The 23229-nt window shown below is 38.9% G+C and overlaps 1 protein-coding gene across 16 annotated transcripts in view; it reads left to right on the top strand.

Moving 5' to 3' along the window:
* The window catches only part of FBXO38 (F-box protein 38), a 55405-nt gene extending 32397 nt beyond the window's left edge, over nt 1-23008 (top strand). For 6 of the 16 annotated variants that reach the window (XM_070569233.1, XM_008523324.2, XM_070569236.1 and 3 more), the window contains 10 exons: nt 5315-5434; nt 6844-7023; nt 8535-9044; nt 14477-14577; nt 15046-15148; nt 18377-18543; nt 20174-20319; nt 20958-21061; nt 21557-21670; nt 22409-23008. In XM_070569233.1, coding sequence (XP_070425334.1) covers nt 5315-5434; nt 6844-7023; nt 8535-9044; nt 14477-14577; nt 15046-15148; nt 18377-18543; nt 20174-20319; nt 20958-21061; nt 21557-21670; nt 22409-22587 — 1724 coding nt within the window. In that variant the 3' untranslated portion in view covers nt 22588-23008. Of the gene's footprint in view, nt 1-5314; nt 5435-6843; nt 7024-8534; nt 9270-14476; nt 14578-15045; nt 15149-18376; nt 18544-20173; nt 20320-20957; nt 21062-21556; nt 21671-22408 lie in introns of all 16 variants that reach the window. The other 10 variants (XM_008523321.2, XM_008523320.2, XM_008523318.2 and 7 more) reach the window with 2 other exon arrangements.
* Nucleotides 23009-23229: the final 221 nt, after the last annotated feature.

The following is a 23229-nucleotide window of genomic DNA, read 5'->3' as shown; positions in this document are numbered from 1 at the left end:
AACTTCATGTTTTTTATTTCCACATGAGTACTCTTAGGCATTTCAAGTTTATGGCTAAATCTCTCCCCAACACCCTCCCCACAAAATACAAAAACAAGAGTGCAGAGGCAGCAGGTGCTGGGGTAGAGAAGGGGGAGTGAGGTCAGGTACTCTCTCTTTGCTTTGTTGTGACCTGAGTGCCTTATGGTCACTGGTACCATAAGGATCTGGACTTTAGAGGATACAGACCATCCATGGGAAACTGTTATAGTAGCTGCAGTGCAGAAGTTGCTTAAATCCTATGAATCCCCAGCTGTGGTTGGAGTTGATGTACTGGACAGATTATAGACTCTACTGGAAATTTACATGGCCGTAGGCTTCTGAGTACAGCATGGAGAATACTTTGCATTGTGAAATCACATATTGGTGCAGCAGGGACCAAACCGTGCAAGAATACTGTATTTGATTTAAGAGAGAACACTGGAACTTAAATCTACTAACATTTGAAACTAAGGTTTCAGTAGTTGAGAGACTTGCATACAAAACAAATACTTGAGATGTACAGTATTGTCAAATACAGTATCTTCAAATGCTTTTAAAGGCTGAGAAGCAAAGGAATGAACTACCTAAAAGTCAAGATTGAAGAGTTAAACAGCTTCAACAAGAGGAAGCTTAAGAATACCAAAGATCATGGCAGCATTTGTAGAGAAATGAAGATTAGATTGCTGTAAAACCTTAGGTTCCACAGGTCTCTTGAAGTTGGCAATATATTTATCTGTATTTATTATTACATACACATCAGATTGATTCTTTTGAATAAAAGATAAGGAGCTAGAGAATGGCTATGTGACTTTTGATCAAAACTAGGAGTGGAAAGAATTCAAATAAAAGAAAGAAAAATATTTTTAAAAAATAAATGAAGAGTGGTACAGGGATTCAGAATAAAATGGATCAATAGGAATTAATGTTAGTTAAAGTGACTAACATGGATGCTACTACTCTTTGGGTACCAATTTAACAATATTTTTTTTTTTGAGATTTTATTTTTTTTCCTTTTTCTCCCCAAAGTCCCCTAGTACATAGTTCTATATTCTTAGTTGTGGGTCCTTCTAGTTGTGGCATGTGGGACGCTGCCTCAGCGTGGTTTGATGAGCAGTGCCATGTCCGCACCCAGGATTCGAACCAACAAAACACTGGGCCGCCTGCAGCGGAACGCGTGAACTTAACCACTCGGCCACGGGGCCAGCCCCAACAATATTTTAAAAATTAGTTTAAAATTGGTGTTGACATCTTGACTTTCCTTAATGTAGAGTTTTAAAACTTTTCATTCCTGGGCCTCTACTTGGTTTTGGACCAGTCCCAGAATGAAGCACCAACCCACTCTTTATTGCCCTGTCGTGTTTTACTTCAGCAGCTCACGTGATGTAACTCACTTTAAAAGAAGGGCATTGTATAATTTTAAAAGCCGTTTAATTTGTGTAAGTTAAGTGGCTTTGCTTACAAACTACTGTAATAGCTCATGGTGTTTTTTGGTGAAGATTATCATTAAAGTAATATGTGGCTCCAGCAAAAATTGATTTCATTTTTACAGAGTACTGTATTAATTTACAAAAATTGTATGATTTGGTAGGGATATAATCTTTATTAGATTTGTACGCCGAGAGTCTTAAGATTTAGAATGCTTCCCTGTGGGCCAGTTATGTTAACTGAAACTGTAGGTTTATTACCTGCGTTTTGCAGCACTCTAAAACAAAGGAAGAGGTGTTCATATTTTTTAACAATTCATATTTGCCTCAGAAAATTACCGTGTGATCAAAATCATGCCTCTGTAATTGCTGAAGCATATTGCCAAATTATTTTAACATAATTACTTTTGGAGTAATTATAACCACAAAGCATAGTTTTGCCTATATGTCATTAACTAATTTTCTGTCTTGATTTAAAACATAAATCCCAGGTACTTACTGCTTTTAAAAATGGCATGCTGCTCCCTTCCCTTTCTACCACCCCCCAAATTAACTTACATTAACCGGTAAGTAAAATTGCTTTGCAGCTTTTATTTTTGGCAGTAGTTCTCAAGCTTGAGTGTATCAGAATCTCCTGGAGGACTTGCTTAAAACACAAGTTGATGGGCTTCCCCCTCAGCGGTTCTGAGTCAGTGGGTTAGGGAGGGGCCAGAGAGTGTGCATTTCTAACAAGCTTCCAGGTGATGCTGATGCTGCGGGGCTGGGACCACACTTTGAGAACCTCTGATTTATGGAAAACTCTTATTTTTGAAGTCTGAGAGTGAACTACAATGTGAAAAAAATCCCGGTAAATGCATTTTGTTTTATGTGCTGGGGCAGATAATTGTCAACCACTAAATGGTATTTGTGATCCTAGAAATTGTTGCATGCAAATTATTTTGTTAAAAAGCAATGAGTTCTCCTTTATTTTACAATGTTTAATGAAAGTTTTAAATTCCTAATCAGGTTTTATATAAAAGAGAGCAGTTAATATATTTGTAAAACCAGCTCACATCCATTAAGGTTTATGATTGTATTTCTTTTTTACAACTGAAATTACATTTCAGCTGAACAAAACATCAGGTAAACATTGATACTAGGTTAAAAGATAGCTTAGATAATTTTGGTAAGTTAAAATTGTTCTGAAAAAGGTGTACCGCCCTCATGATAAAATATTTTAAACAAAGAAAAAAATCAAAACCAAGAATCACTTGCACCTTCCCTAGCCCAAAGGTACGAGCATCTCATTTAATTATTGGAGACATAAATTAAGATGTTTATCCTTTTTTACTACCACCTGCCTGCTCTCCACAGCATCGAGTCCTTTAGCGAGTCTTGTGACCATCTCTAAAACATCTCTCCAGTCCTTCTACATTCTTCTTTTCCATTGTACCATGACTGTACCAGGCCCTTTTTTTTTTTTTTTTTTTTTTTTTTTTAAAGATTTTATTTTTTCCTTTTTCTCCCCAAAGCCCCCCGGTACATAGTTGTGTATTCTTCGTTGTGGGTTCCTCTAGTTGTGGCATGTGGGACGCTGCCTCAGCGTGGTCTGACGAGCAGTGCCATGTCCGCGCCCAGGATTCGAACCGACGAAACACTGGGCCACCTGCAGTGGAGCGCGCGAACTTAACCACTCGGCCACGGGGCCAGCCCCTGTACCAGGCCCTTTTTACCTAAATGTTTTAATAGCTTTCAAACTGGTCTCACTACTTTCTTGCTCAGCTAAAACTGGTTCTTAGAGCAGCCAGGGCATTTAAAACATATACCAGACAATGTTGCTCCCTTACTTAAAACTTTGCACTAGCTTCCCACTATCTTAGAAAAAAAGTCCAGTTTCTTGATTTGGGCCATAAAGTCTACATGATCCAGCCTGTCTGCACTTTGTACTGCTCCCAAGCTCGCACACCATATTTGAACATGCCGCACTGGCACCTACTGTTACACTTAACTACTGCCTCTTCTTAGGATGTCCCTCCCTCCATCTTTGCATGGCTGGCTCCTTCTTGACATTTAGGTCTTAGCTTAAATGTTAATCTCAGAGATGTCTTTTCTTACCACTTTATTATTTTTTTTTTATTGAGGAATAATTGACATAAAACATCATATTAGTTTCAGGTATACAATATAATGATTCGATATTTGTATATTTTGCAAAATGATGACCATGATAAGTCTAGTAAACATCTGTCACCATACAGAGTTACAATATCTTTTTTTTCTTATGATGATAAGTTTTAAGCCTTAGTTTCTAAGCCTCAGTTTCCTCAACTGCAAAAATGAGACTAGTAATAATGTCCTCATAAGATTGCTTTAAGAGATAAATAAGGTGTATAAAAGTATTTAGCATAGAGCCTGATGTACTCTCTGTATGAGTATGTACACATTAATTACTGATTGTTCGTAATTATTCATAAGAATTGAATGAAAGAAGAAAATTGATTGGCTTTTATATGGAAGGTTTCTAGGCAAGGTCAGTCCTCATTTTGGCATTAAATGAAATGTAGATCTTGAAGGCTAGAGCTGGACAGGAATTTGGGGTGGAAGATCGAACATAAATGGGGAATGTGCTGCTGTGTATATTAAAGACCAAAGCACATCCCATTGTCTCCATGAAGTCTCAGACCTTTCCATTGTAGATTCCAGTGGCATTTATCTGAATGATGTCTCTCTGGCTTAATCATATTTTGCCTTGTTTTCTTTGTTAACTCTATGAATTTGTCTTGTTTCCTTAAGTAAATTCTTTAGTTCTTTCAGAAACAGGATCTTGTTTTCTCTTGTGTTGGTTTATTCATTTCACTCACAGGGGTGGGTGGGGTGTTTCCAGCAGTAGTTATCGGGCATCCCTAGGCCTTGAGGTGTAGCAGGGAAGAAGGTTGACACAGTCTCCGCTGCCCTCTGGGTAGTGAGTGAGCCGTGCAGGGGAAGGATAGTATTGGTGCTGTCCTGAGTAAACTGAGCTCAGGCTCACAGGCTTAGCGAGTAGGAGGGTGCTGGATTTAGCACCTTGAGTACTGACTTGAGGGATTTGGATTTAATCTTGTAAAAAGCTGGCAAAGCCAGGAATTATTTTATTTGGGGTCCTCTTGGAAAAGTGACCATTTTATCTTAGGAAGATATAGTAAACTGATTGAAGCTTATCAGTGTGAAATTGTTTGCTGTACTTATCCTCTGCAAAAATATAAATAAAATCGTATGTTCATTCCTATTCAGTGATAGGCACTCTAGTGAAGACTTTGGTGCAAATAAAACATTTGAGTGATGTTAAAATGTTAAAAATGTACTTAGTGTATTTGTTAATTATGCTTGCCACACATTAGCCAAAAATGATACCGTAGCCTCTAGGGAGTAGGAAAAGAAACATACAGTTTGAACTTGCCTGCCCAATACATCCTGGTTTAGCTAGCAGACACTACAAGATTAATTGCTTATAAGATGATCATAAGGTCTCCAGTGGCTGGCTGTCACTATCTTCACGCTAATAGCTTAGAGGGAGACAAACAGTTGCCTCATACTGCCCTCCCTGGTAACATCTTCAGGAATGAACATGGTGCTCTCTTCTCTCAGCTGTGTGCCTTTCTCCCTGCTTTTATCCTACAGTGATGAAATTTCTCCACCAAGTGGTCCTTTCCCATCCATGATTTCCTCTCTTATAGAATAATTGGACACTTCTTGTTAATGTCTATTGTTGCACAATCATATGCTATTCTTCCAGAGTGGGGCTAATAATCACAGAGCTGTTCATTTCTCAGGGGTGTCACAGCTTTGCCTGCCATTTTGGTTTTTGTAGACCTTTCCTGGTTTTACTTTGACTGTGTTTATTTTTCTTTAAGCATTGAATGAGATGGAAGACATGGTGCAAGAAGACGGAGAGGTGGTGCCTGAGAGTGGACATGAGACTCCAGCTCACAGCCAGGCAGTTATTCCTGTGGATGTTGACGAGGAACAAGCAGGTAATCATGTGATTTCCTACGTTCATGGTTCTGAAAACTAGGGCCTGACTCTAATGAAGAAGTAAAACACTGAGAATGATTGTTTTTTGACATTACAGCTAACGGTGTCTTACATGCTTTCTATTATGGAGGCCTGTATTATATTGATGTTCGCCTTGCTGCATGTGTATGTGTATTTAATAAAAGCTTGGTTTTGAGTTTTTGTAACTACGGCAACAACTCCTTTTTTTATATTGGCATATGCACTTGCATGTTTGTGTGTGTATAGAAAAAGAAAGCACTCAAATTGTTGATGGGAAAATAAATAACCTGATTAAATATTCTGCTTCTCCTCTCCCTTCATTTTTGTGGGGAGGAGAGGTTGACCTGGTTTAGTAAACAGACCAAGATCTAGTCTCCGTTTGCCATTAGGTGACTTATGGCGCACTATAGAGTCATAAAGCTTTTAAAGATTACCTAATACAGCCCTTCGTTTTACAGATGGGAAAACCAGTATTTTTTCAGAAATGTGAATGATTTGCTCAAGACTACTCAGTCTATGATCAAGGGACAGAATTGAGATCAGAACTCAAGTTTTCTTACTTTTAGTCTGTTGGAAGTCTACCTTGTCTTTGAATTGAAAATAACTACCCTTGTTTTAAGTATCTTACAGATGAAGTCACTTATTCAACAAGTATTTATTGAGTGCCTACCCTGTGCCAGGCATCGTACAATGTGACAGGACAAAGACAAGCAAGGTTCCTTGGAGCCTTACATTTTATTGGTGGAATGAATATCAGTCACTTGTCAGAGAGAATTGGGTCATAAGAGCTAGAGGCTTACAACATGTACTGCCAAGCAGATAAAGCATAGCATTTTTTGCATGAATAGAAATACTCAAATAACCAAACTGTAACATGCATCTAGCCTTTCAAGAACATATCTGCTACAGCCAATGAGATAGACCTTTACTCAGTTAAGAAGAGTTCTCACCAGTCCCATAGATGTCTGAGGTTCATTTTCATTTGCTTTGCCTTCATTCATACATTTATAAAATTGGGAAAATATCTAGTTCATTTTTTTAAATGATTATTATGACTGTGATTTTGATTATTTTTAGGATGATTTATGTGACTTGTTCAAATATTGAAGGTCCCGAAGAGGGGATGCCATATGATGTTCTATTTTAACTTGCCTTTAGAAATGTATAATGTTGGTTGGCATATTAGTCATACCTAAAGTTTACATAATGCTTTAGAGTTGAAGTGCTTTCACAGTATCTCATCCAAGTATATATTCCATTAAAATGAGTGATAGGGGAGGCTACATAGAGCTAAAACATTTCTGTGATCCCAGATCCCTGGAGGCAGCACTGTGGGCGAGAGCCTTTCTTGGGCAAAAAGTAACTTTTGGCCTGTGCTTTGTTTTAGGACCCAGTGGTCTTCAGCGTGTAGTAAAACCAACCCCAATTACTGTTCACGATTCAGAGAGTGATGATGAGGAAGACAGTCTGGAACTCCAAGAAGTCTGGATTCCTAAAAATGGTGCTCGGCGTTACTCTGAGCGTGAAGAAAAAACAGGAGAGTCATTGCAGTCCAGGGAATTGTCAGGTGAGAGGCTGTCTTACTCTGGCCTGTTAGTGGGAGTCCTCATGAGAACTGATACGTTGGCCTTTATATAATGTGTCCCTGCCACAACTTGGGGTGAAGTTAATATTCCTTATGAAATGTGACAGGAAGCAAGAAAAGCAGTAGCCCGAGGGAGAGGGGACTGTGAATGGTGCTGTCGAGAGCAGGTGGAGCACAGGAAAAAGACTGTGGAGTCAGGGCTCGGAGAAGAGAAGACGTGAGCATTGTGAGCCCCACGCTGGAGGCTTTAGGAAGTTGTGGCATCAGGGCATCAGGGCTTAGGGAGAGGCCTGGGCCTCATGTGAAGGATGACAATTGAGGCCTCCAGAGCAGTGAGAAACCACCTTTTCCCAGGTGCCCGTCTGTCCAGTGTGCTCAAGGAATGATGTGGCTAGCTGTGCTTGAGGGAGTCCTAAAGTATGTTCTTAGAAACCTCTGTCTCCCTTGAAATCTAGTCAACAGGCTTCTGCCATTGGCCTCACCGAGAAACTATAATTCTCTTAACTTTTAGGTTCATGCTTCTTCCTTGTCTTTCCTTCCCTTTTGTTTCTCAGAACCATGTGCTTACCACTTTTGAGCAAAGGATGAGATTTTTTAAAATTGTCCACGCATTTTTCCTTGGGTGCCCCACTCCTTAATATGTTTGAATGTTCAGTATACACTTAACACTGAACCTGAAATATAGATACACTTCTGTATATGGAAAGCTCAATTCTTTAGATCTGGAATAACTTACTAACTGACTGATTACTCAATTCTTATTTTATTCCTGTTAAAAAGTTCAGATATCTTTACACTGTGGTTGAAAGGAGCTTTTATGGAAACTGAAATTTAGAAAAGTAATGTAACCAGCTGACTAAACCTAATACTTCCTAGAAAGTTCAGTTTCTGAATTTAGAAACTAGATCACCTGTCAGCCAGATTTAACTTTATTGAAGTATTCCTATATATGTCTGTGTATTGAGCCTTACTGTGCCCCAGGTACTGTGTTAGGTGCTATGAGGGATACAGAGGTGAGTAAGTCATGATCTGTCTCTAGGGCACTTGTAGTCTGGTTAAAGAGGTCAGAAACATAGATAATAATATTACAGGGCATATACTACAATGGCTTTGGGGTGGGGGTGCAAAAGAGATTGACCAGAAGTCCAAGGCTGAAGAATTGATGGGAACAAAGGCCCCAAGGTGGTAAGGCAGGGACAATTCAGAGAAAAGTTTGGGCTGGAGTGTAGAGTGCGTATAGAGGGGACAGGAATGGAAAGTTAGTTTGGAATTAGATTATGGTGAGCACTGAGGGCTGAGCTAAGGAGTATAAACCAGGTAGGCACGAGGGAGCTGGAGAGAATTTTTGAGCAGCTGAGTGATGTGGTCGCCATTATACTTTAGGAAAATTAGTGTTCATTGTTTCCTGTTCCAGATTTACTCTTGCCTTTTGTCCAGAATTTGTACTGAAATCTTTTCTTTTCCTCGGGCCATTCTTCTTTTTCTGTAAGCAGTAAGTGGAAAAGGCAAGACTCCACTTCGAAAGAGGTACAACTCCCATCAGATGGGCCAGTCGAAGCAGTTTCCCCTCGAGGAAAGCAGCTGTGAGAAAGGCTGTCAGGTCACCAGTGAGCAGATCAAAGCCGATATGAAAGCAGCTAGGGATATTCCTGAAAAGAAAAAAAACAAGGATGTTTATCCCAGCTGCAGCAGCACCACCGCCAGCACAGTGGGAAACTCCAGCTCACACAGCACTGCTTCTCAAAGCCCCGACTTTGTAAGGACGGTGAACAGCGGCGGCTCTTCCGAGCCTAGCCCTACAGAAGTGGATGTGTCCAGGCAGTGTGTCTGCTCCCCCGGTGGGTCAGAGGACTCTGAGGCCATGGAGGAGGGAGATGCAGAGAGTTCTGTCTGCCCCAGATGCTGCTGTCACAGGCCCCAGGAATCCCAAAGGAGAACTAGCAGGTGTTCTGATGAGGAACGTCCTTCAACCAGCCGAGCCTGTGTTGTGAATGGCCCGGATGGTACGAGATCCGCCTTTTCCTTTAGGACTCTGCCACAAGGGGGGTCTTCAGGCCCAGCACATGATGAGAGGACTAATGGGAGTGGCTCTGGGGCTACAGGTGAGGACAGGAGGGGGAGCTCCCAGCCTGAGAGCTGTGCCGTGCAGTCTAATGAAGACTACCCTCGGAGGCCCCTAACAAGGGCCAGGAGCAGACTCTCCCATGTACCGCTGGTATCTGAGTCAGGTATGACAATGCTGCAGGCTTAGCAACTGCAGGTTAGGACTTGAGAAGGGCATTAGCTCGTGCCATAAGTTTTCTCATATAAAGCCAGTTTGGCAGATTGAGTTCTCTGTTGGGGTTTCTGTGATCATACAGATTTTGAACTAATTTTCTGCAGTGGGGGGTTGGGGGACAGCATGCAAAATAGCTTGTAAAACAGCCAACCCAGAAAAACTCAAATAGTTACGCTTCTAAGAAAAATATAACTGTATGTATTGACCCTAAATACGATACTGATTCTGTTGTCTTAAGTCCCAGTAGGTAAACTCTGCTCCCGTCCCACACTTAGAGAAGTCTTAACTCTTAGTGAACTTTTAAACCTTAGCCAAAAAGTGAGGGCCTGAAGTGGCTGGGGCCGGGTGAACATGTATGGGTGTACCCCTATATCTGCCCGTACAGTACTTAGTAATTTTTTCTGAAGTCTAGTTTTGCTTCCAGTTAAGTTTGCCAGGAGATAAGCAGGTAAGTAAGTAGGTTAGCTGAGAATTATTTTGGTGAAGGTATACTCAAAACATACATACCCGTATAAGCTCATTAATGATTTATAATGTGTATACCAAGGCATTGGATTGGGTGGGGGGTAAGTACATTTCTTAATCATAATTCTGTTTATATTTCTGACTTTATTTTAAAGTAATCTCTCCTGCCTTTATTAAGTCATGAATACCTGTCAATGTATAATAATATATTTTAATTTTCTCCAAGTCTCAATTTTAAAATCTTAAAATCAGCCCCAGAACATAGAGTCAATGCTTTTTTATATACTAAATAGAGCTGATTGAATCATGTGCTCTTAAACTAATAAAAATAAGCTTTTATAGGATAAATATGAGACCTTAATTATGTTTATATCATATCATAGTAGTATAAACTCGTATTAAAATACGAGTTATATTTGAAGATTTTGTTATGCTTTGCAAGGACTAGTTCTGCCATATGATGAAAATACTTTTCCCAGCTTGAATTTTAAATGCTTTAAGATACCCTTTTTTACATATAACATAAAATTTACCATTTTAACCATTTTGAAGTGTACAGTTCATTGGCGTTAAGTGCGTTCACACTGTTCTGCAGCCGTCACCACCATCCATCTGCACTTTGTCATCATCCCAAACTGAAACTCTGTACCCATTAAACAGAAGCTCCCCTTATGACACCTTTTGTTGCATGGTTTTTCATATTTGTAAAATCAGATCTACATGTTTACCTTTATAATGTCTTTATTTTTATGCTGTAGAAGGCCTTCCCTATTCCTGGTTCAAATAACTGTTCACATCTTCTCATTCTTTTATTCATTTATATTTTACGGGTTTTGTTTTTTGTTTTTTGTTTTTTTTGATGAGGAAGATTGTCCCTGAACTAACATCTGTGCCAGTCTTCCTCTATTTTGTATTCGGGATGAGCCCACAGCATGGCTTGACAAGTGGTGTAGGTCCGGACCTGGGATCTGAACCTGTGAACCCTACCCCACTGAAGTGGAGCACGCAAACTTAACCACTGCACTACTAGGCGGGCCTGCCCCTTGGGTTCTTTATTTTAATCTGTGGAAACTAACTTTATTTTTTTATTCCAAATTGTCACCAAGTTGTCTCAGTACTATTTATTGACATCTATTCTCATGTCCTTATTTTGAAATGCTCTTTGATCATGTACCTGAGATAGACATAGGTTTATCTCCGGGCATTCTATTCCACTCTAGTGTTCTGTCCTCTTTCATTATGGTTTTTCAAAATTTTCTTGGCTTGTCATGCATTCATTATTTTTTTAGTTGTATTTGAGAATAATTTTGTCAAGCTCCAAAAGCAAATCTTCTTGGTTTGTTTGCAATTCCATTACATTGATCAACTGAAAAGATAATTGTCATTTTTACAGGATTGAGTCTTCCTATTTAGGGACTACTTTGTCTCTAATTTTGTCTTATGTCTCTTGGTGAAGTTTTACAGTTGTTACTTTGTTTTGGTTTGGTTTACTATAGATCCTTCACATTAAACCATAGGGGGCTTTGACTTCTTTTTTGCCTTATGTTGTGCTATATCCCCTTTACCATTTCCTTCTGATTTGTCTCATCACTAGAACTTTTTCTCAGGATAAATAATTCCCTAGAATTAAAAAGAGAAAAATTTCATTTATGTAGTTCTTTTTACTTTTTTGGGTAAATTGCATCTGTTATCTTGTGACTTTTTTTTTCAATTTGAGAAGACTTCTAATATATGTAGCTAATGTGTGTATAGTAGGTAAATTATTTCCTAATATTTTTTAAACACAATACAAATGTCCATTTACTTTCAATAACAACTCTTCTCGAGAAATGTCCAAGTACTGATTTTTAATAGTATCCAGATCTCTTTTGGAAAGAAGAAGTTATTTGGGTGGCTTTCAACTGGTTATTTTTAATCTAGCATGTTTTTGATATCCATGGGCCATTCTGCTTTAAAAGTTTTAAGGAGAAAAATCCAATCTAATAAAGGAACAAACTTGGTTGAATGTTATGGATTTTTTTAAATCACTTCAGAGAAAACATTTGAGTTTTTTAATTTGGTTTTCAGTGTATGGCCTTATGTAGTTACTTGTCTTGTGAATTCCTATGTGGGGAATAAATGCCTGTAAATTGTTCTTTTTTATCCTCATTATGTAATACTTTATAAAATAAATACTACAAAAATAACTAATGGGATTGTCAAAGAATAGCATTTAAGGTGAATATGGTATGGTTCTCCTAAATACTAACCTCCTTCCTTGACACCCTAAGACTGGATTGGTCTACTTTTCTGTATTTCTCTAGCACTTCTGCACTAATGCTAACTACACTGTGTTGTGATTCCATGTTTTACTGTCTATCTTTCCAATAGACTATGAGCTCCATGAGGGCAGGGACAGTATCTGCTTGTTCACCGTTATATTTCCAGCCTCTAGCACAATGTCTTACATGGTATGGGGCTCAGTGAATAACTGTGAACTTAATAAGTGGTAGGAACCATCGTATGAGGTATGTTAATACTGATGGATATATGAAATCACTAATAATTGTCCCTAAACAAAAAGGGAGGCATGAGAAAATAACAAACACAGTGAACTCTTGTTTTTCTTTTACGTTGGGAAACCTTTGTTTCGCAAGGTTATCTACATATAAAGTGCGACTTAGCTTTATAACCTTTCTTAGAAGACATAAACCGCCAATTTGGGCACTCTGGAGAGCAGGAAATTTAACTTTGAATACTATATTCTGATCAATTAAAGAGGAGTGGAGAGAGCTATCTAGGAAGCTGAGAAGTTTGGAAATTGGATCAGAAAAGGAAAATGCTAAAAAAGATTTTTATTTGAACACTGTCACGAAGGAATGGAGAAAGACCTTTTTTTGTTTTTCGATTGTTTTTATTTTCATGGTACTGGGAGAGGGAACCAGGACCGATCATTGGTTCTAACAGGTGTGTGAATTTTGGCTGTCACGTGAAAGGTGCTGCATTTAGAAGATTCTTTGTCAATGAAGATAATTAGATTTTGCATCAGGTTTCTTCAGGAATAGTTTTCATGTTTTTCCAGAACCCCAGGGTTTTGCTTGGGTTCAGGGTCCTTGGAGGAAGTTTGATGGGTAGAACTCTTGGGCTCCCTTTTAGGCTTCAGCCAAAGCAGCTGCTTTCAATTGTTTCGCATAGTAGGGTTTCACAAAGATTTCAAATGGTGGAGGAAAGGGTTCAGGTGTGTCAAAAAACAGTTGGACTAGGTCTCTAGACTTCCCATCTAACCCAAAACCGTTGGAAATTTGCAGTATTCGAACCTTGTATCCCTGTCTTTCTTTGTAATCTTTCATGTTCGAAGTTAGAGATTTACCAGGCGGAATATTTGTAATCTCGTGGTGTATCTGAAAGAGCACCATGGTGGGATTTAATCTGTGAGGGTCAACCTTATTTCATTCAGTATCTGCTCTGCTACAGGCTGATTATAAAAAATGAGGACAGGGACTTTTAGTGTCTTGTTTTAGAATATATATATGCCTGTTTAGTCTTCGAGATGAATTTAGAACGTGTATTTAAATAAACTCAATATAATATTTGCTTTTATAATTAAACTATAATATTTTAGAACAATACTAGTAAATGAATTAGAGCTTTACTAACCATGGTTTGGCAGATAAGAGATTGCAGGTTTTCTAGCATAGTGACTGGCACCAGATTGCCTGGATTTGACGCCTAGTTCTACCACTTACTCCTTGGCAAGCTATTTTACTTTCCCATGTCTCAGTTTCCTAATCTGTAAAGTAAGGAGAATAATAAATCTATCTCAGAGGGTTATTATAAGGATCACATTAGTTAATACAAGTAAAACCCTTAGAAAAGTGCCTGACACACAGTAAGTGCTCAGTAAATATTTGCTATTATTTTTATTCCATTTATGTAACTGTGATGCATTCATTCATTCATTCAGTGAATGTTGAGTGCTAGTTCATTGAATAAGTGTTCATTTTAGCTCATTGCTAGTGGCTGACATTGATACAAAGATGAAATAAGACACTGTTGCCTTCAAGAAAGTTTTAGCTTAAATAGCGAAACAAAACAAATATATAGGGGATTACAGAACCGTATATAATGTTTGGGGATCCGGATGACTTGTTAGAGCAGGTGGCATTTGAGCTGGACCTTTCAGGGATGGGTGATATCTCAAAAGGTGAAGTCAGGAAAGGTGTTCTGGGCAAGAAGGAGCTAGAATGATTATTGGCTTCAGAGGCATTGTCAATGGGGGATGACTAGGATATGGTATGGAATAGTTGAGAACAGGTGGGACTAAAGCACAGCTCCAAATGTCAGGCATTGAAACGTATGTGCTAAGAGATAGTCAATAATTTAAAGTTGTTTAGCAGGAAGGTAGTGACCTTAATCCACCAGTAGTACTTAGGATGGGTGGAGTGACTAGAGATGAGAATGTTAATTAGGTTGTTGGAATGGCCCAGGTATGAAAAGGGATATTAAGTTTGATGTAGATGTGTTTGAGATAAGGGAGGGCGATCTTGCTTTGGAACAGTCTGTTGGAAATAGCGATCTGACTGTATTCCATTGGGAACCAAGTCACAGATTTGAGAGTTGCCTTGATGGAGTTTATACATATGCAGTTGAATGTGCTCTCTTGAAGGAAAGAAAGCAAGGCTAAAATCTGGATTTCCCTGTTGCTTTTTCTAGAGGTTGCCAAAACAAAGTCACGTCATGCCATGAAGCGGAAGCGGACAGCAGATAAGTCTACCAGTACCAGTGATCCTGTGATTGAGGATGACCATGTCCAGGTGAAGGGAAAGACTCTCACTTACCTTTCAGTCTAGCCAAGTTCCTGAATGATGTAAAGAGACTCAAGTTTCCATTCTTATATAATTTCTTTGCCCTAAAGGGAAGAAATTGGTAACAGCTGCTTATCACTTGTGCCAGTGGAAACATTTAAGCTCTAAAAACCAAAGTCGGCCTGTGGCTGAGGGTTAAGTTTGCGTGCTCCTCTTCAGTAGGCGGCCCAGGGTTTCGCTGGCTTGGATCCCGGCTGTGGACCTAGCACCACTCCTCAGGGCACACTGAGGCGGCGTCCCACGTAGCACAACCAGAGGGACCTACCATTAGAATATACAACTATGTACCAGGGACCTTTGGGGAGAAGAAGGAAAAAAAAGATTGGCAACAGATATTAGCTCAGGTGCCAATCTTCAAAAAAAAGAAAAGAAAAGTATAGAGTGATACATCTAACTTTTTAATTTTTCTCGTTGTAGGTCCTTGTATTAAAGTCCAAAAATCTTGTTGGAGTTACTATGACCAACTGTGGAATCACAGATCTAGTGCTAAAAGACTGTCCCAAGATGATGTTCATCCATGGTAGGTATTTAGGTCCATGTCATTCAAGAGCATCAAGAATGAGTTTAAAGAATTAAGGACGCATAAATACTACAATAATATTACTATATTATTTTTTCAAAGGAATCCTTATGTTGGTTTCTTTCTAATTCTGTCCTCATTCTGTAGTTCTCAAATAATTACGCCATAGTATTTGTGAGGCACCATGTGCAGAGACTTGGTTCATCTTTTAAAATAGCCTCCCCTCCCATTTCTTCCAAACGGTGACTGCTTCCTAATCTGACACAGGAGATGAACAACCTGTATGGGCTTTGGAGTCAAATAGACCTCAGCTTGCATCCTGCCTCTGCCATTTGCTAACAGTGTCATGTTGGACGTGTTTTTCTAAATGTTTTTTGAGGGGAGTGATGACTGGGCCTTAAGTGCTTAACTGCTGTGTATTTGATTGATATGATCAGTCATAACCACAATTCATGGCACATTATCATTAGTCCAAGCCCCACTTTGCTTTTTTGGTCGCATTTGTCCTGCACTGCCAATTCCACCAGCTCCCACCATCTATACTTGTATATTTAATATATGTCTCTCCGGTCTATCTTTCGTATCTTTACTTGTATACATATTTCTCTCTAAACAAACAATAGGGTATTATTTTGTGTGAGCTTTAAAAATTTTAGATACATAGTATGTCCTGTACATGATCTTATTTTTCCATTTTCACTCAAAATTATATTTTTGATACCTATCTGTGTAAAATTATGAAAATCTGACTTGTTTCTTGCCTTGGGCAAGTTATATATTCTCTGTGTTCATTTTTTTCAATCTGTAAAGTGCATAATTGTACCTTATAAAGCATTTGTGAAGGTTAAATGCAGTGATTGGATATACAGTAGAGGGTCTGACCTCTAGTAAAAAGCCTAGTAAATGTTAATTTGTATTATATTAGTATTGCAAAAAAATATTTAGGAACCTTCTTTTCTTTGCACTTCTACAATACTGGTAGTAAATAAAACAAAGAAATCTTTATCAAACATGTTGTCTTAAACTAGGAGAATCCCAGAAAGGAGAGAGAAAACTTAGATTTAAATACTACCTCTCTCCTGAATTCTAGAAGACTCCAGTCCTGGGGGCCCTAGACCCCACGTTCACCCTTAAGGGGTGGTACTTTACTCAATACCAACCAACAGGGTCTTAAAACATCTAATAAATGACTATCTCCTACTAGAATTTCCTCCTGAAACAGAACAGGAACCCCTCAAAAGCTCAACGGTCGAAACAGCAGGGGAGCCCAGCCCAGCTTCAGGCAGCATTGTAAGAGCTTGCAGGCTGTCAGCATCTCCCCTCTGAAAGTCTGAGACTCTAACTCTCAACCTTCGGCCTCCGCTGGTTGACTTCTCATTCCTTTCTCTGCTTTGAGCTCTGAGAATCTGACTGATTTTCACCTCTGTGCTTGACTCTCTGGTGATTCTTTCCATATTTTGTCTAACTTACTAATGGATCACATGGCCTCAGGCCCTGCCTTTTGCCCTTAAACCAAATTGTTCAGCTCAGCTTATCATGGGACAGAGGATCTTAGGTAAGTAGCTCAGTCCCTAGACACCCACTGACCAAGTCAATGGTGGATGAGATGACTAAATGAGATTAGAACTGACCTTAGCCATGTCTGGTTTTATAGCAGAGAACCGCTGAACCATATCGCTATCTAGTCCTCCCTCTCTCTCCTCCTTTCCTGTCCCCAGCACTGCTTCCCCTCCCTCCTGCCATGTCACAGAAGGCGAAAATGAGTCTGAAAGGCAGGAGACTTGCTTAGTGTTCAAACGTCAGAGTTAGTTACAGGGCTAGATTGCTCAGGAAGATAATGGCATTTGAGTCAAGGATGTTATAGTAGCTGTCTTTGTGAAATGTTAAAAAGATCAAGTATATTGGCCTTATGGTTTTATAATATCTTTCTTCTGATTCTCTCTCTTGAGTTGGACCAGGTTGAAATCTATGATAAAAATTGGAGCAGATTGAAATTTGAGATTAAAAAAAGGGAAGGAGATATTTTTCTGAAGTTAGTATACTATTGTAGTTAAATGTGTTTAATCACAAGCCAAATACTGTAAAATTTCATTCCCCATAGGGAAGATAGAAAACAACCAAACACACGGACACAAAGAATAGATTGGTGTTACCAATCTATTACCAGAGGGGACGGGGGGAGTGGGGAGAATGAAAGAGGTAAAGGGCACATGTGTATGGTGACAGATAGCAGTTAGACTTTGGATGGTAAAGACAATGTAGTCTACACAGAAATCGAAATATAATGATGGACATCTGAAATTTATAGAATGTTATAAACCAAGGTTACCTCAATAAAAATTTTTTTTAATTAAAAAAATATGTTTATTATATCACAGTTACTTTTGTCTATAATCCCACATTTTATATGTTAAACAGGAAGAATATTTAGTCATGTTTCAGACCAGCACTTTGAGTAGAACTTTGTGCAGTGGCGGAAGTGTTCTGTGTCTGCACTGCTCAGTATGGTAACCATTGGCCACGTGTGACTGTGGAATACTTCAACTACGGCTCATGCCCGAGGAACTGAATTGTGAATTTTATTACATTTCAATTAATTTAGATTTAACCAGCCACAGGTGGCTAGTGGCTACCACATTGGACTGTACAACTTTAGACCAAAGTATCCAAATATGTCTGGATCTTTATTTTTAAAGTTCTGCTTTTATACTTAATAGGAATAAAATTAGGAAAAATAGGAAATAATAGGAATTAAAATTAATTCTGCTCATTTCCTGTGGATGAATGAAAGATAATATATGTGAATTTTTTCAGACTTATTTGCCCATTACTGTTAAAATTGTATAATTTAATAGTTACCATTTTTCATTCTTTTCAATAAATATTTCCTAAGAAATTCCTGTGTTTATCCAGGTCATTCTCTGGGTTTTGGATTCCTTGCCGGTAAAATCTTAGCTAGGAAAAGATACCTTAACATCCCTTCTAGCATGAAGGTGACCCCCTTTTGAACAGGACAGAATCACATTTTCCAGATCGTTCTGATGTGTCAGTTGTACTTTATGGTGGTACTTGACCTATGTGACCTATGTGAAAAATGTTTATATCTGCAGTAATTTATACTAATAAAAGTTAGGCCAGTCCTCCAAAGATGATTCCACATAGGCTATTCATTGGCCTATTAGTTTGTATAACTCGTTTGTAGAGCTTACCGTTGTCTTCATTTTGTAGCTACCAGGTGCAGGGTACTGAAACATTTAAAAGTAGAAAATGCACCAATTGTAAACCGATTTGACTATGCACAATGCAAGAAGCTGAATATGGATCAGGTACTAGACCAGATACTAAGGATGCCTCCAGAGCGGAACCGCATCATCTACCTACGGCCAATGCAGCAGGTAACGAGCTTGCTCCTTTCTTATGACACACAGTGCAGTGGTTTTTTGTTTTTTAGTCTTCAGCCTGTTTAGATTTGGCATTCATTCATATACTCAACCCACAGTAATGAGTCTTTAGATTCTCCAGAGTTCTTTTGAGCAAGCTAGACTGCCTTGCCAGTTTTCCTCCTTAATGCTTCTCTGCTAGACTTTTGGGGGTTTTTAGCAAGTTATATGATGAAGGGAGTTGTTATTTGACAAGTTTTTATACTTGTTAAAAGTTGCCTGTGGTTAAGAGCACAGACAGATTTCAGACTGTCTGATTCAAATTCTGGTTCACTGACCTGCAGCAGATTACTCAACTTCTGTGTCTTAGTTTCTTCATCTGTAATGGTGGAATAAAAAAACCCTACAGTTAATGTGATGGTTAAATTAATGCACGTGAAGTGTTAGAACAGTTGCTGGCATGTAGTAAGCAGTCATATGATAGCCACTATTATTATTATCATTATCATTATTATTAAGAGTAAACATTTTCTTTTTATTATATCTATTTGAGATGACGGATGTTAGCTGAACCTATTTTGGTAGTCATTTCACAATATATATAAATCAGACCTTCATGCTGTACGCCTTAAACCTATACAGTGATGTATGTCAATTATTTCTCAATAAAACTGGAAAAAAAAAAAAGAGTAAACATTGTACTCTGTACTTGATGCCAAAAGAAAGCTTAAAGGAAATATTAAACAACCTTTGCAGTTAGTATTTGAGCCTGGCCCCCAAAGAGTCATTTCAACACACAAATTGGGGCTGGTCTGGTGGTGCAGGGGTTAAGTTTTCATGTTCCGCTTCAGCGGCCCACGGTTCGCCGGTTTGGATCCCAGGTGCAGACATGGCACCACTTGGCAAGCATGCTGTGGTAGGCATCCCACATATAAGAAAAAGTAGAGGAAGATGGGCACAGATGTGAGCTCAGGGCCAGTCTTCCTCAGCAAAAAAAAAGAAAACAATGGAGGATTGGCAGCAGAAGTTGGCTCAGAGCTAATCTTCCTCAAAACAAACAAACAAACAAATTGTTTGTTGGCTGAAAAATACACAGGACATCATCCTTCCCTCAAGAAGTTTGCCTTTCAGAGAAGGAGGTAGACGTGTGTGCCACAAAGATGGCAGAGTGGGCTTTCATAAGGAGAGATAGGGAAGAGGGGTTCCATGAGAAGAAAGCAGTGTCATCAAAGACTACAAGGGGGCAAGGAAATGTGTCTTTAGGAATGGGCAGTAGTCCAGTCGATGAGGGTGTATGGTGCTACACATTCACGGTCCCATAATGTGGTCAGTACCTAAACCTATAAGGGGCATGCTCAGAAGTGGATTCCTGGGATCAGTTACCTGAGTCCAGATTCTCTAGTTTAATGGGCATTTATATAACAGTGAGATGTAAAACGCTGAGCTTACTAGACTGAAGAATTTGCTAAGCCTCAGCCCCAGCATGGCAAGCTATGTTTAGGGCTGAATGTGACTGTTTGATTTTCAAATCAGCAAAAGATTTTAAAACGCAAATCCCAAGGGAAGGTTGTTCAAGGTCTGGGAGATAGATTTCTAAGGCATTCTCTTCCTTGGTCCAAAGCCCTCTCTGTGATGTCTTCACTAGGTGGACACACTCACACTGGAGCAGAAGCTATTTAGTGGTCCCTACCCCTATCACATCTGTATCATCCATGAATTCAGTAACCCTCCCAATGTCCGGAATAAGGTGCGCATTCGCAGCTGGATGGACACTATAGCAAACATCAATCAGTAAGTAATCTGCGGCCCCTGGGGGCCCGTGGTGAGGGAAATGACTGAAAATTAGGGAAATCCTAGTTGTTCTTTTAAATAATTTCATCTGGGCTTTTTAGGCACTGAAACATATAAAATATAAGTGGAAAACTCAAGAAATGAGGACTTAAAACTAAAAAGCATATGTGTCTATTTATAACTTTTTATTTTCAAACTTAGAAAACTTAGGGAAAAAATGCAAGAACAGACTGTACATGTGCATTTGACTTCATTCCTTTAGTCTTAGGGCATGGAAAAGAGTTAAATCGAGCTCTTAAACTGTGACGCTTTACATCATCGGAAAACTGGACTTGTTATGCATTCGTTATATAGACATTATATATTAAGCACTTTATATACATGAGACATTTGTTTAGAGAGTAGCTTGCTTTCTTTACCTAATAGGATCTTGAAGATAAAGAAGAAAGTAATCTTGACCTGACTAGGTCTGTATTCTCTAGTTGGAGTGTACCCTACTTCTGTTAGGTATTTAATATTTTATCTGAGATGTTCATTAGAATCTAGGCCTGACACAGTTTTGACAGTTCCTTTCTACCCCATACCCCAGCATTATTTCCAGTTTTGTAATTTTTCTTCATTTTTCTTGTTGCCTCCAGAGAGCTTATTAAGTATGAATTCTTCCCTGAAGCCACACGAAGTGAAGACGACTTAAAGAAGTGCCCCAAGTACCCCTGGGGCAGGGAAATCTACACGTTAGAGGGTGAGCATTTACAGTGCATGGAAAGCTAAATACCTCTTAGCTAACTGGTTGGAGAGACATGTCCTAGGGAAGATAGAATGGGAACCTTAGAATTCATCCAAATAATGGGTGTTTTGAATATCCGCAGGTAGCAGGGACCAGATAAATATTGCTTTCCCTGTATGAGTCTTTAGCATCCCTAAAATAATCAGCAGCCATGTTGAATTAAAACTTGCTACAGTTGAGAGTTGGAAGTGACTTGAGGGTACCTGTTTCAACCTTGTTGTTTTAGAGAGAGGGAGGGAGAAGTTGAGGCTTAATGACAGCAAATGATGACCAAGATCACATGACCGAATAGGAGCAGAGCTAGTCCTGGAAGCTACGTCTCCTGGTCCAGTGCTTTTCTACCATGGGGGATGAAAGCACATTGTACATTCTGCTTACAAAGTACTGCACTGTGTGACCCTGTCGTTACTTCCACCCCAGTAGCACAGCTCATCTGTCTTCTTGTTTTAGGTGTTGTGGATGGAGCCCCATATTCCATGATTTCTGACTTCCCTTGGTTGAGATCATTACGGGCAGCAGAACCCAACAGCTTCGCCAGATACGATTTTGAAGACGATGAAGAAAGTAATTATGACCTGACTTGATTTGTATTCTCTAGTTTGAGTATATCCTGCTATACTTAATGTTTTGTTTGAGAGTTAGGAGCAGTGTAGCTTTTAAATCGCTTCCCATGTTTTTGTTTGCTTTTTGTTATTGTTTGGTTCTCCCCCCACAAAAAATAGCTCTAAATTTGTCCAACAGATCATCAGTTGACTTCCTGGGAATATATGGGGGTTGGTAGGAAGGATTCCTTCAGACAGACTTTCCTACCTAGATATTTTTGTTATTTAAATGTTTATAATTTTGTTACTCATTATTGAAGAATTTGTCAACTGCATTGTTTCAAAATTGTTCCAGTTATGCTAATTATTCTCCTGCTCTTGTTGAGTAGTATGTAGGAACTTATGATTTAGGTATAGATATTTGGGGAGAAACTTGAAGAAACTTTTGAATATAATTCTAAGTGTTAGCACACTTGAATATCCATTTGTGGGAGTTTTTTAAAAGTATTTTATGAGGAAATGGATTTCATGGACTACCTCTCTGGTACGTTTTCACCGTGGGCCTTTAATCATGTGTGCTGTTTTAGGCATCAAATATGGATGTAACTAAACCAATGGGGACCCATTCCATGAGTTCTACGTACATCAATAGCATCGCATTACAGTATATGGCATATCTCATGGACCAGCTCAATCAGAGTGACTTTCCACATGATTCTGGTAATCATACATGTTTCCCCTTTTGTTTCTGATTTCCAAGGCACCATCTATGCTCCTCGAAGGAAAGGGCAGCTGTCTGCAGACATCTGTATGGAAACGATAGGAGAGGAAATTTCAGAGATGCGTCAGATGAAGAAGGGTGTGTTTCAGCGAGTAGTGGCAATTTTTATCCACTATTGTGATGTCAATGGAGAGCCAGTAGAAGATGACTACATTTGACTGGTCCCTCCTACTTTCCAGCTATTCTAGCAGAAAGCTGCTGGGGCCATCAAGCTGCCAGAGAGCTCACAGGGACTCGGGGTGTGCCGTTTGGGGGCCCTGGCTCAGTTTGGTATATAGGAAATGTATAAGTAACCTTGAAGTTGTATACAAAGATTTGTACATAGAGGAAATATACAAAGACACTTCCTAAGTACCAACTTTATATCATATGTTTATACAATTTAATTTAAAAATTCATTTTAATGAAGGCGGATAATTGGAAAGAGTTCATTTTCTTCATTTTTCCTGACAGTTCATAAAGTGTCACTTTTTGGCTGAGCCCCCATTTACCATATTCTTAATAATCACTGTCATCCCCTTAAAATCTGTGCCTTTTTCTTCTCGAGCGAAGCTGTTTGAGTAAATCTGTTGAAGAGTTTTTGTGTCTGGTGTGTTTTTTTGTGTGTTACTATTAAAACACCAACTAAACCCTATAGTCAGGCGGCTACATGTTTCTGTACAAACTTGTGTTTTTTTCTCTTGGTATTATAGTTGCCATATTTCTTAAAATAAGTAAAAAGACTCATGAGTTTTAAAAAAAAATTGAGTTTGAGGGGGAAATGGATAAGTTTCCAAAGCATTTCTAGTTATTTATTTCCA

Source organism: Equus przewalskii, chromosome 13 (assembly GCF_037783145.1).
Source record: "Equus przewalskii isolate Varuska chromosome 13, EquPr2, whole genome shotgun sequence".
In the NCBI taxonomy this organism is placed as follows: Eukaryota; Metazoa; Chordata; class Mammalia; order Perissodactyla; family Equidae; genus Equus; species Equus przewalskii.
The sequence above is the reverse complement of the archived record's forward strand: the minus strand, read 5'-3'. Positions and strand labels throughout refer to the sequence as shown.